Source organism: Macaca mulatta, chromosome 1 (genome assembly GCF_049350105.2).
Source record: "Macaca mulatta isolate MMU2019108-1 chromosome 1, T2T-MMU8v2.0, whole genome shotgun sequence".
Taxonomy (NCBI): domain Eukaryota; kingdom Metazoa; phylum Chordata; class Mammalia; order Primates; family Cercopithecidae; genus Macaca; species Macaca mulatta.
Genome location: NC_133406.1, coordinates 6,995,024 through 7,007,542, shown reverse-complemented (window position 1 = coordinate 7,007,542; position 12,519 = coordinate 6,995,024). Strand labels below are relative to the sequence as shown.

At 39.6% G+C, this 12,519-nt stretch overlaps 1 protein-coding gene across 1 annotated transcript in view; it reads right to left on the bottom strand.

Moving 5' to 3' along the window:
• Positions 1-5,364: 5,364 nt before the first annotated feature.
• Positions 5,365-12,519, bottom strand: part of PLD5 (phospholipase D family member 5) — a 423,368-nt gene continuing 416,213 nt past the window's right edge. The window contains exon 10 of the mRNA XM_001092989.5: positions 5,365-12,499. Within this exon, the coding sequence (XP_001092989.1) occupies positions 12,243-12,499 (257 nt within the window). The 3' untranslated portion in view covers positions 5,365-12,242. The remainder of the gene's footprint in view (positions 12,500-12,519) is intronic.

The window sequence follows — 12,519 nt, the reverse complement described above, 5'->3', positions numbered from 1 at the left end:
TTTTGGGTTTTATGGTTTTAGGTAAGTCTTCAATCCATCTTGAGTTAATTTTTGTATTAAATAGATTCTTTTCATTGAGTACCAAACAGTATATTCAAAAAATAAGATCATTTGAATGTTATAGTCCCTCAGAAGATTTGTTTGCTTCTTGTAGATGGCTAAGCCCATGTCATCTTTTATTGTTTGTTTTGTCACCCAGGCTGGAGTGCAGTGGTGTGTTCATAGCTCACTGCAGCCTCAAACTCCTGGGCTCAAGCGACCCTCCTGCTCCAGCCTCCCAAGTAGCTAGGACTACAGGTGTGTGCCACCACACCTATCCAGCCAATTTTTAAATTTTTATTTTAATTTTGTAGAGATAATTTTTATTTTGTAGAGGGGTCTCACTATGTTGACCAGGCTGGTCTCAAACTCCTGGCCTCAAGCAATCCTCCTGCCTTTGCCTCCTGAAGTGTGAGGATTACAAGCATGAGCTACTGCACCTGGCCTTACCCCACATCATCTTAATTCAACAGGAGATACACATGATTTGAAGCTTTCTGATAGGGCTTCTCTATTTCTTACTGATCTGTACTTCTCATGTATTATTCATCAGAGTCCCAACCCAAAGCCTGGGGTCTTATAAGGACCCATCTCCCCTAGTAGTCTGATTTCCAGTATTGTATTTCCAATCCCTTGCATCTGTTGAAAGCTCTGTTTAGCATGTGTGCTTCTGAAATCAGTAGATAGCTCTGAGGAAAAGTGGCTGCATTTTTATTTTTTTTTCCTCGAGATGGAGTCTTGCTCTATCGCCCAGGCTGGAGTACAGTGGTGCGATCGCAGCTCACTGCAACCTCTGCCTCCTGGGTTCAAGCAATTCTCCTGCCTCATCCTCCCAAATAGCTGGGATTACAGACATGTGCCACCACACCTGGCTCAATTTTTTTGTATTTTTAGTAGAGACAGGGTTTCACCATGTTGGCCAGGCTCATCTTGAACTCCTGACCCCGTGATCTGCCCACCTCAGCCTCCCAAAGTGCTGGGATTACAGGTGTGAGCCACCACGTCTGGCCCTTGGCTGCAAATTTTTGACTCACCTCTCAATGCGCATCTCTCTGATTTTGACCATGCAGTTTTCCTCCCTACCTTGGTGTATCTCTGATGCATTCAAACAAATGTAGGGTTAAAATGTTAATCCAACTTTTCTAGTTGTTTTCAGCAAATGGATTGATTGACATTACCTACTTCATCATTGTAGGAAGGGAAATATTATTTAAATTTTTAACATAGCATCCCACTTTTTTTGTTTCCTTTTCCCCTAAACTCTGAGGTCTGTGAGAGGAGGAGCTATCTTATTCATCTTGATGTGCCCAGGACTCAGCACAGAACTTGAAATACAATATATGATTATTAAATATTTGCTAAATCAGTGCATTCTTTTTCTTTTCTTTTCTTTTCTTTTTTTTGAGACAGAGCTTCTCTCTGTCTCCCAGGCTGGAGTGCAGTGGCATGATCTCGGCTCACTGCAACCTCCTCTTCCTCCTGGGTTTAAGCAATTCTCTTGCCTCCGCCTCTCAAGTAGCTGGGATTACAGGCACCCGCCACCATGCCTGGCTAATTTTTTTTTTTTTTTTGTATTTTTAATAGAGTCAGGGTTTTACCATGTTGGCCAGGCTGATCTCAAACTCCTGACCTCAGGTGATCCACCCGCCTAGGCTTCCCAAAGTGTTGGGATTACAGGTATGAGCCAGTGCACCCAGCCTCTCCTTGGGATTTCTGGTAAATAATGTAATTTTTTTTTACCCTTTCCAGAAACCAAAAACTGTCACTTGTGCATAGTAGTATGCCAAGGGCAGGGCAATGAGAGCTGTCCTCTCTGGGTGTGGTCAATTGGTTAATACACAGACCAACAAAATTTTTTTCCCTGAGGGGTATTTTATCACTGACATTGTTTAGAATTGCTGGTAGATGGTGATAGTAAGAAGTAGATGACTTTTAGTGATTTTACTGTTTTTAAAATTCTCACCATAAAATGTGCTCCTATTGCCTGCAGTCTAGGATGGACTGCTCCCACTCCCTAACCCTTGATACGCACAGCTCATGACAATGGAGGCAAGGTTTTGGGGGACAACCTAGCTGGGTTCATAAAAAAGTGTGTGCCCCTGTAGTGAGCGGCCCAGCTGGTTTTGACACATTGCATTATTCCTGACCATTCCATCCTCTCCTGGCTCTCTGGAGAAACATTTATCTGCACTAAATTGCTTTAAACCACACTTCTACTGATGAGATTGGTCAGGACACGGTGGCAGGCAAGTGCTAGAATATTATTTACTCAAACTGCATAGTCATGTTGGGGTTTGCTTTTCATACTAGATGCCCCTTGAGGACAGGGGCAGGTCTTGTTCATTATTGCCTGTTCCAAAGCAACAACTCCAGGATTGCACAGAACTGGAGTTCAATCAATATTAGTGACATTGAATGGTTCTCTCCTGTATGTCATTTCACACATAAAACAAACACAATATTATTTGTTATGTGCTTGATTCTTTAAAACCAGCATGCATGAAAGATAAGTTTTTTGGAGAATATATGACATCTTGTTAAAAAGCCCTTCTGCTTCCAGGGATATAATTTTAGGATAAATTGGTAATGCACAAGTAAGAAACACATTATTTGTTAAAAGGGGGTGGGAAACACGGATTAAAGAAATAGGTTTGGCTGGGCGCGGTGACTCACGCCTGTAACCCCAGCACTTTGGGAGGCCAAGGCGGGCAGATCATGAGGTCAGGAGATCAAGACCACCCTGGCTAATATGGTGAAACCCTGTCTCTACTAAAAATACAAAAAATTAGCCTGGTGTGGTGGCGGGCGCCTGTAGTCCCAGCTACTTGGGAGGCTGAGGCAGGAGAATGGCATGAACCCGGGACGTGGAGCTTGCAGTGAGCTGAGATCATGCCACTGCACTCCAGCCTGGGCAACAAAGCAAGACTCTTTCTCAAACAACAACAACAACAACAACAACAAAAAACAAAAAAAATTAAATAAATAAAAAATAAGTTTTATATTATAAAGAAAATAAAGATTCATGACCAGGAAACCTACATAGTAAAGGGAAATACTATACATTAAAAGATGAGTTCATGAAAGTCAAAGGCAAACTGAGGTTCCTTGTGTAGAAAGACTTTCAATAAGCCTACAAAACTCAGTTGAGAATATTCCTCTTTGGTTATGCTCTTATTTATCTGTTATTTTAGAGGTTGATAGGCACTGAAGTTCACCTATCTAGATATCTGGAACCCAGGACCACCTTAAAGTTATCTGAACTTACATTCGTGACTTTTTTTTTACTTGCTTAAGCATTAAGTCAACTGGTTGACATCTCAGTAAATTTTCAGAGCGTGGCATTTATTTTTTTAATGCTACTAACAGCAAACCTTAGGGAACTGTTACATTTATTCATTCTTCTTCAGTGAGTCACTTTGATCTTGGAATTCTTTTATTCCTAATCATTCTTAAACATTTCTTTTTGTCCTCATGAATTTGTCTTTAAATGAGAAGCTCATTGATAAGTTTGTTTTTTGAAATTAACTGTGTTAGTCATTAATACTATACACTAGTATAGTGTTGGTTTCTCCACCATTCCAGAAATGCTGGTGGGACTGTATTTCTCAACATTAGGCTAGGTAAAATGATGTGACTAGCTCTGGCCATTGTGTTGTAAACAGAAGTGACATGTGTTACTTCCTGGTCAGAGAATTTAATAGTTCATGTAAGACGCTCCAGCAATCTCTTTTCCCTCTGGCATGGTGACCAGCAACATTTGCTCTGTCAACCTGGATCTTTAAATGGCCAGGATGAGCTGAGCACCCCTGCTGACCCGCGATGAATATGTAGTGTGAACAACAACAAAAATCCTTTGTGGTTTTAAACCACTAAGATTTGGGGATTATTTATTACTATTCGTATCAGAATTCTACCGTAGACATAGAACCAGTATACACACACACACACACACACACACACACAAACACACACAGAAATTGATTTATTGAAAGGAATTTGCTTACGTGATTGTGGGGGTTGCTAGGCAAGTCCACAATCCATTGGCAGCTCACTAGGAAGGGTGAGCCGGAACTCAGGCAGGAGCTGATGTTGTAGTCTACAAGTATAATTTCTTCTTCAGGGAAGCCTCAGTTCTGCTCTTAAGACCTTTTGAGGCCCACTGAAGATTATCGAGGAAAATCTTTCTTAGTGAAAAAATCTGATTATAGACTTTAATGATATCCACAGAAAGCCTTCACAGCAACACTTGGCTCAGTTTGTGTGTCACTGAGTAACGGGGGACAGTAGCCTAGTCAATTTGACACATACAATTGACCATCACACTATGGCATAACATAACTAGGCTCCCCAAATTGCATGATCATAGGAACAATTCAGCAATATATCACTGTCTGCAGACCTTAGACTCCTTAAATGTTCCAGCTCTTGTATCCTTTTTATATAAATAACTACAAACTGACTGGCTGAGTGACAAACTCCAAAATACAGAATGTTGTTTTCAACCCATATGCTAAATGGTAGCTTATGACATTCTTTTTACTTTTGAATGAGTGTCCACCATAGGCTAAATGTGAAACAAAATATCTAACACACCACCACCAAAGTAAATAAATAATCTTAAAAATCATCTCACCCTAGACCTTCTGATATTACTAATCTCTACTTAAATTGAGCTGGGAGCCATGCAGGATAAACATGTCTTGATACTACCCCCACTTCCTCCATTTCCTCCTATGACATTTCAATAGACCCAGCTTGCTTCATCGGACCCCCAGGAGTGATTTCGCTTCTGTGTTCTACACATTTCTGTAAACTGCCTCCTTACACCAAATATTCAGCATACTATTAGCAACTTTTGCACTTGTTAAGTCAATCATTAGACTGTGTATTTTAAGACATTATCTAAATTTATAACACATCTGTCTCTACTTAACTCTGTGTATTCTACGCCTCATTTTCCTCATATAGAAAAATAGTGGGTCTGGGCTTCGAGAGTTTTAATTCACTCTCCAGCTCTAACAACCTCTATGTCTATCATGTAGTCATTTCCTAACTTTTGCATTTCCATGCTCAATGTTTCAAACATACTTTGTGAGTCGAACACATTTGATTACTATTGATTTGATATTTAACCCTCATGGCATGGATCCACATGCTTCACCATGGAGATCTCTGACATGAGTCTCCGTCCGACCCAAAAGGTATACTACAGTGTTTCTTTTTCTTTCCTCTTTTCCTTCCAAGCTACTTAAAAACGAGGACGGCTTTCACTTTGTCGTGTTAGTTAGGCCCTTCCAGGTTTCAAAGAGCAGACACACAGTCAGGTTACTTCAGCTAACGTGAGTTTATTTATGTCAATACATAGGAAGAAAAAAAAGCAACCCAGGAACTACAAAGTCCAGACTCATTGTTCAGGAATCAAGTATTTCTCCAGTAACCTAAGAGCAGAAATGGTGAATCAACAAGAACTCATTGTCTTGACTGCAGAAGTAACTGCTGTCACTGCTCTCAGAGGCACCATTGCGGTGACTGTGTCTATTTTGGCTGCGCTTCCTATTCATCATTTACTTTCTGGTATTCAAACTCCCTAAAAGAGGGCTGTGACTGGTTGGGCCACGTGCCATCAAAAAAGAATACCACTGCTAGGTACACTTTCATTCCTTAGGCCACCCTCTGGCCTGCAAATGAGTCTCTTTGGGTCAGGTACTGAACCTTGGTACAATCAGCTGTGGCCAGTGTAGAGAGCTCACATGGCAGAAAATACAGTTTTGCTCCTGGAGCTGTGGAGGTAGGGTCTCTCCAAGACACCAGGAAAACTATAGATCCACCTATGAAATACGAATAAGAGAAAGCTTTATCACTGGGGACAAACCCGCCTTTGTTTCTCAATGACATTTGCCTACAGAGGATTTTCAAAGTGCTTTATCAGTACTATAACTTTGCTGAAAATAAGGTGTTGCCTTCTTTTTATTCCATTTTCTAGGATGTTGCCTTTAGTAACTCGCCCCTTTTAAAGAAGCAGCTAGTCTTCGCTTTTAAGTAATGACAAGTGAAATTGTAGATCACGCTCTGATTTGAATGTTATTGGATATTTTCTGAGTTGTCTTTAAAGATCTTCATCCTCCACTTACATTGGAAAGTAACATATAATTTCAATGTTTTTAATCCTGGGAATTGAGGTCACATTTCCAAGATTTGTTGTGCATTTGTGTGGGAAAACTCTAAATTAGAAACCATCTGTGTTTGTCTTGCAGGGGGCTCAGAATGTCTCATCTGTTTTTCAGAATTTTCTGCCCATGGGGAATAGGAGAGTCCGTAAGGGAATTAATAATTTTTTAACGTCTGAGCCAAAAGGAATGGGTTTGAGAGCCAGATATCCACTTCATAAAAAGAGATCTTTTCTCCTTACTAATTTATCTCTCAAATAAAACTAAATCACAAATAATCTTCACCCTTACTATGATTTAATTGGACTCCTTGTACATGACTGTCATCAAACAGCCCAATTTTTAAAAAACCACAAAATTGTAGCATTCAGAAATGCCGATAAAAATCAGAATACTATTGACTATTGCAGACTCAAAGTTCACTTCTAAGCCTTTGCTAACCTCTCAAATGATAGTTTTTTTTTAAAAAAAATCTGCCTCTCATATTGATTCTCTTTATGAAAAGAGTACCCACCTTATTACATATTGTGCATATCCTTTCAGAGATAAGACTGCCTCAAATCCAAATTACTTTAGTAAATCAACACATCTTATCCTGTGTGGGTCTTGAGAAAGGAACCATATAAAGCACTCCAAGTTGTCTGGCTCAAGTAGGTTGTCAGCGTCTCACCCTGAGCCTGGCGCCTCAGACCACTCGGCCATCCTGAGACTCTAGGTTGTCAACTTCTAAGTGCCCCAGTGGGAAGGGAATTTACACACTGGGGGAGCTGGCTGAGATGGCTGTCAAGGTGTGCTCTACACCTGAGATTCAATGTGGGTTTGTTGAGCAAACACTAGGTTCTGTAGTGGGGTCTCTATGATTGTTTTTTTTTTTTTCACTAAAAGATAATTTACTCAGAATGAACATTTATTGGAATTTTTTTTTTTTTTTTGTAAGAGATAGGCATAGTGTTTCAAAGATGCCTCCTTGTGTGAATATACAAAACAGTGGGCCCATTGGACCAGTCACATCTACCTTCTTCAGAATTCACCACAGTACAGTTTGGTTACTGATGAGAAGAGACTGATTTGTTTCTGAGATCAGCTTGAGGAGAAAAAGAAATGCCTCATCTCACAGTATGAAAAAGCCATCTAATATTTACTTCTGAAAAAACTGAGCATCTGGTTATACGAAAGGTTTGAGAATTTTAATGATTCCCCCAAATTCAACCCTTTATCGAACCAATTTATTTAGGGATCTTAAGGTTAATAATATAGTTATATCCAGGTACAAGTTTATCCTATGTATATAAACGAACATTAAAAAATTCAAGATACCTTTTGTAACAGAATTAGAAGTTTAGTAGTTGAACATAGCGAAAGAAAATGTGGAATAGTCTATTAAATATAACTTCTTTTTTTCAAATTGCCAAAAGAAGCGTAAATGACCAGCGAAGTTTTAGAACTCTGTAAGTACAAGACTGCTAATGGGTCAAAAATAAGAAAATTTCATTTTTACGTCTTCGAGAAACTTCTGAGGAATACCCACTGAGTCACTGTAAAAAGCAGCATCTTCATAATTCAGCCAAAGATGGGAGTTCTCTCAAATGAGAAAGATAAGCTGCGAACTGGGGTTGACCTCAGAGCTGTTCAAAAGCCTCCGTTGATTTAAGTCAATAAGGTGAAAATGGTAAGCAGCTGTTTTGTTAACAACATAGAAAAGGAAAATGAAAGATGCTGATTCAAATCAAATTGGAAAATGTTGAAAATAGGTTAATTTATCTACCTTGGAAATAAATGGAAGTTATATTAATTCCGCCTTTAAAAGGTGTATAATAAAGCACACCAGATCATTGGGAATAAATACAGAAAGATAAAGGAATGAAACATTTGTCCAGGATATGTGGGGCTGTTTGTAAGGACTGAGTTTGAATAAACAATAACAAAGTATCTTTCATTATAGGAAGTGACTGTTCTATGCAAGTAATGGCAGCATTTTGCATTCCTAAAGTTAAAAATAATGAAATGAATTTTGGACACAGAAACACACACCAGTGGTCATTCGTATGGAGAAAAAAAAAAAAAAGTGAATTGTAGGATAGAATTCCTGAGACAGATAGACCCTGGATCTGATCTTATCAAGAAATTCTTATGGTCTTTCCCCCCACCTCGTCCTGGAATTTAGTTCAATAAAAGTTCCTAAAAACAAACAGAATGAATCAGAGTCACTGAGTATAGCCACAGGCTGGCGGGAAATGAGCTTCTATCAATCCCAGGTTCATCGAGGCACTTGTAACAAACCATTAACTGCATTTCAAAAAAACCCCCACATTTTTCGAAGGGTGAGATCAACCAAAAATCTGATCAGACCCCTCTCACTAAGAACTGCATCGGACATGAGACAAGCAGTAGCACAGAGAGAGCCCGAACGGGAAAAGTGGTGCCCAGAGTTACACAGATGCAAAGTGTGTCTGCAGACCTTTTGTTTCTTTGTCTGCTTTGACTTGTTAAAGACGCTAGTTTTCATTCTCTATGCCACGGGACCTAGGAAGTCTGTGCAGCATCTCTTGACAGGATTCTTTGAAGTCAGTGGGGACATTTCCGGCATTCCTTGTTTCTATCAGGTTCAGGTACCTAAAGCTTGTTGTTTACAGAGCATGGATGTCATCTCACTGTTCCACTTCCTCTCCAATGGTTGGATAAGCAGTGATTCAATTATTTGATAGGCTAGTGGCCAGTGGCAATGCAGTGGAGGCCCACAGTATTGATCTTTGATGGTGTGTGCAATGATTTGATTTGGGGGGATATGGTGATGGGGCTTGGGAAGAGAGCAGGCAGCATAAAAACTGTCCATGCTCTAATGGCAGTTTTCAACTGGTAGGCCCATGGGAAGGTCATCTTGAATTCCACAGGAGAGAGAAGTGTTCTCATAGAATAAATTATTGTTTAAAATCAACACTTGAGGATAAATAAGGCACTAAGTTAGTGTTAGTGGTACTGAAATCCAAAGTATAGTCTCTAATTGTGTTTGTTTTCCTTTTTGCCTCTTGGGAAATAAATCTGGGAATGTTAATGGGGAGTAGTCACCCTGCTCTTCGTAATTTCTGGCATGGACATGGACATCCATCAGAAGGTGTCAGATTAACATGTTTTTTTGTTTTTCATTCTTTTCCTCCTGAAAAGTAATTCCTGGGATATTTGGGGGGTGGGAGGAATGGAGGTTGATAGTTTATTTAGCACAGACACTAAGTCTAAAAGAAAGGAAAGCCATCTCTAGAGGGATAGATAAAGCATCCAAATGAAAGAGAAAGTTCTGCAGAATGAAATGTTCTCTTGGGAGACATGAACCCATTTCGGACACTATTGGTATGGGGGCCACTTTCCTGGCTGCCACAGAGGGACAGTGTGGCCCCGTGGAGTCACCACCGCTGCCCAGACTCCCCTGATTAGGGGCTTGCTGTGTCTGGTAGGCATCTGCTGCTGCTGCTTGGCAGAAAAGCCTGGGATGCAGCTCCTGGTGGTGGCATTTTGCGAGGCCTCAAAAGGAAATGGCAATGCTGGTCATTCCATAAAGGAGGACATTCTCTTCTCGTAGCACATACAGCAGATAAGTGACAGTGAAGAGGCCCCATGACACCAAGCCTATGAGTGTCCCATGGCTGTGGATGAATACTTCAGGGGACAACTTGAGAACTAACAAGTTTTGGTTCTTGTGGTTGTTTTTTTCTCCCTTTAGACATCCTTTTTAAAACCAACCCAGGTTGCTTTTGTTTGTCTGAGTGTGAACTTGGTAGGTTTGTCTCCACTCCTACTCTGATTCCTTCTTTCCTTTATTTCTTTATTATTTTTTTAGAGGCAGGGTCTTACTGTGCTACTCAGGCTGGTCTCAAACTCCTGGCCTCAAGCAGTCCTCCTGCCTTGGCCTCCCAAAGCGCCGGGATTACAGGCGTGAGCCACTGCACCCAGCCTACTTTCTTTTTAAAATCATCACCAAAACCACGTTTACTTTATTGGGATAACTGGCAGAGTTATAACTCCCAACTCAAACATGGATTGTGTATATGGCAAATATTTGGAGTCTTATGGGCTGGCTATTATTGATGAGGAATTTCAGTGAGAATCTCCCAGTTAGTCATAAAAACATTCTACCCTTAAAAATACAGCTTCCTTCCAGCTCTCCTGATCAACTGGTTAAATATCTAGTGAAGCAATACTTTCAAATAACAAGAAGGGAAGTTATCATAGCCCTTCTATATTAAGTAAATCCATTGGGTAAGATTCATAGGCTCCTCGATCACTTTTTTGGCATTTAGAAATCAAGTCTTCAGAAATGAAAAAGAATAATTGAATGTTTCCTTGCTCTGAAAATACATGTATATTATGGTCCTGAAGAACAAGCTCTAGCACGATGTCTAGTGTTGTGTTGATGTTATTCCTGCCAAAGCGGCCCAACACAATGTTCCATTGAAATGTTGACAATCCAGAGCTCTACCAGGGTTTCTGTGGTGCCGTGTTCTTTTCACCCACATTTGCAACTGCAAGCTGTGAATTTATTTTTCTTTGTGGATTCTTGGGGAGGACCTGGTGTTGATTCTATCAAGATATGACAAAGATTATTTCAAGAAAAAGATTATATATTGTAATGCTTAGCATTTATATAGGTTCTTTTGATTTCAAAACAAGTTATAAATATTTCCTACCGTGACAACATCCTTGCGAGGTAGGTGAGTATTACTATCTACATTACCAAGAGAAGCCCGAGGCCAAGCAGTGAGAAGCTCTGCTTTGAGTCACAGAGTCGGGAACAACATTGGAACTGGACATCCCGGCCACCTGCTGTGGGCTCTGAAGAGGCCATGCCTCTCCCTAGTGTAGCAATGGTCTCCATTAATACAGGGGTATATATTGTATAGATATAAAACAACAACACACAATTACATTATAGAACAATAATTCAATATTTCTGTTTCTTAGTAAAATATGTTAAGCACAGTATTTAAATTGCATTTCTCTGAAAAGCATTTGGTATATTAAATAGCACAAGGTATATTAAATAGCTCTATAAATGTTTGCTGGCATACTCTTAACAGCATAATGATTCTAAAGAAATTAAAATCCACTGAAGCATAGAGATCTTTCCTTTATAATACCATAAACTGAACAAAAATGTGAAAAACTACTTTATTCCCAAAATGCAGACTTGATAGCTTGCTGGATATAAGCAGGTGGCCACGTAATTTCGTAATTTATCTGAGCTTGAGAGAAAGGACATATATTGCTGACTGTCGTTTTTTTAAAATACCAATTCGGTAGGGGAAAAAAGGATTCAGTTGAAAGGTAAAAATGAAAGACCACTATTTCCACGTAGTATCCACTCTGAGAAATTTGTAGGTTTTCAAAAGATGTTATCATAGTTAGAAGTAATGTTGAGGTTGAATACAGAATATAATAGGAACATTTTGTGAGAAGAGAAAATGATACCAAATAAAATCCATGGTATAAGAAGAAAATGAGCAAGACAGAAAAGGATATTTTTCAAGGGTGTTGAAGGCTGGCATGAGATGTAAGCTGTTCACGCTTAGCTGACTGTGTAGGTCTTGGAGACGATTTACAAGGATAAACACTGGTTTTATCAGTCTCTTCTCCAAGGCAAAAATCCTCACCTTTCTCTCTAAATTAGCAGTTCTCAGAATGGTGTTAAAGAGCCCATCTCATGCTAAGCTTCCTAACAACTGACCGGGTAGGTCAGCAGAAAAAGTTCTCAAACTAGAAAGAAGCAGGAATGAAAGTCTTAAAATTTGTATGCAAATGTAAAAACTAACTTCTATGCCAGAATGACATTCTCTGTCAGAGGTAACAAATACAAAAATCTTAATTTCAGTGTACACGACGCTAAGATATTGTTAGATAGGTATTATGTGTCGTTCAGAGAATATTTTTTATAAGTGTGCTTTTTCCCTAAAAAAAAGAGACATATTAAAGTGTTTTTTTCTCTCCTCAAGTCCTTTATGTATAAATATGAAATACGGAACTGTCCTATCAGTTTGTTTATTCACGTTATACGTTCCAGGGATCCTTTCCGCCTGCATCGTCTGTGGCAGTTTTGTTGGAGGGCGGTTTGAGTTTGAACAGGCTTGAGCAGTTCGGCTGTTTGGTTGGCTGTAAGGTTTTGGCATACGGTGAATACCAGTCCCTTTCAAACACATCTTTAAGTTGCTTAATGATGCTTCTGTTGTTCCTCACATCTGCCTGGTTGATAACAAGGCCCGTTCCAGCATTCTGTGTGAAATCATTCCCTACCCAATCAAAATTTCCTGCAAACAAACAAAGAAAT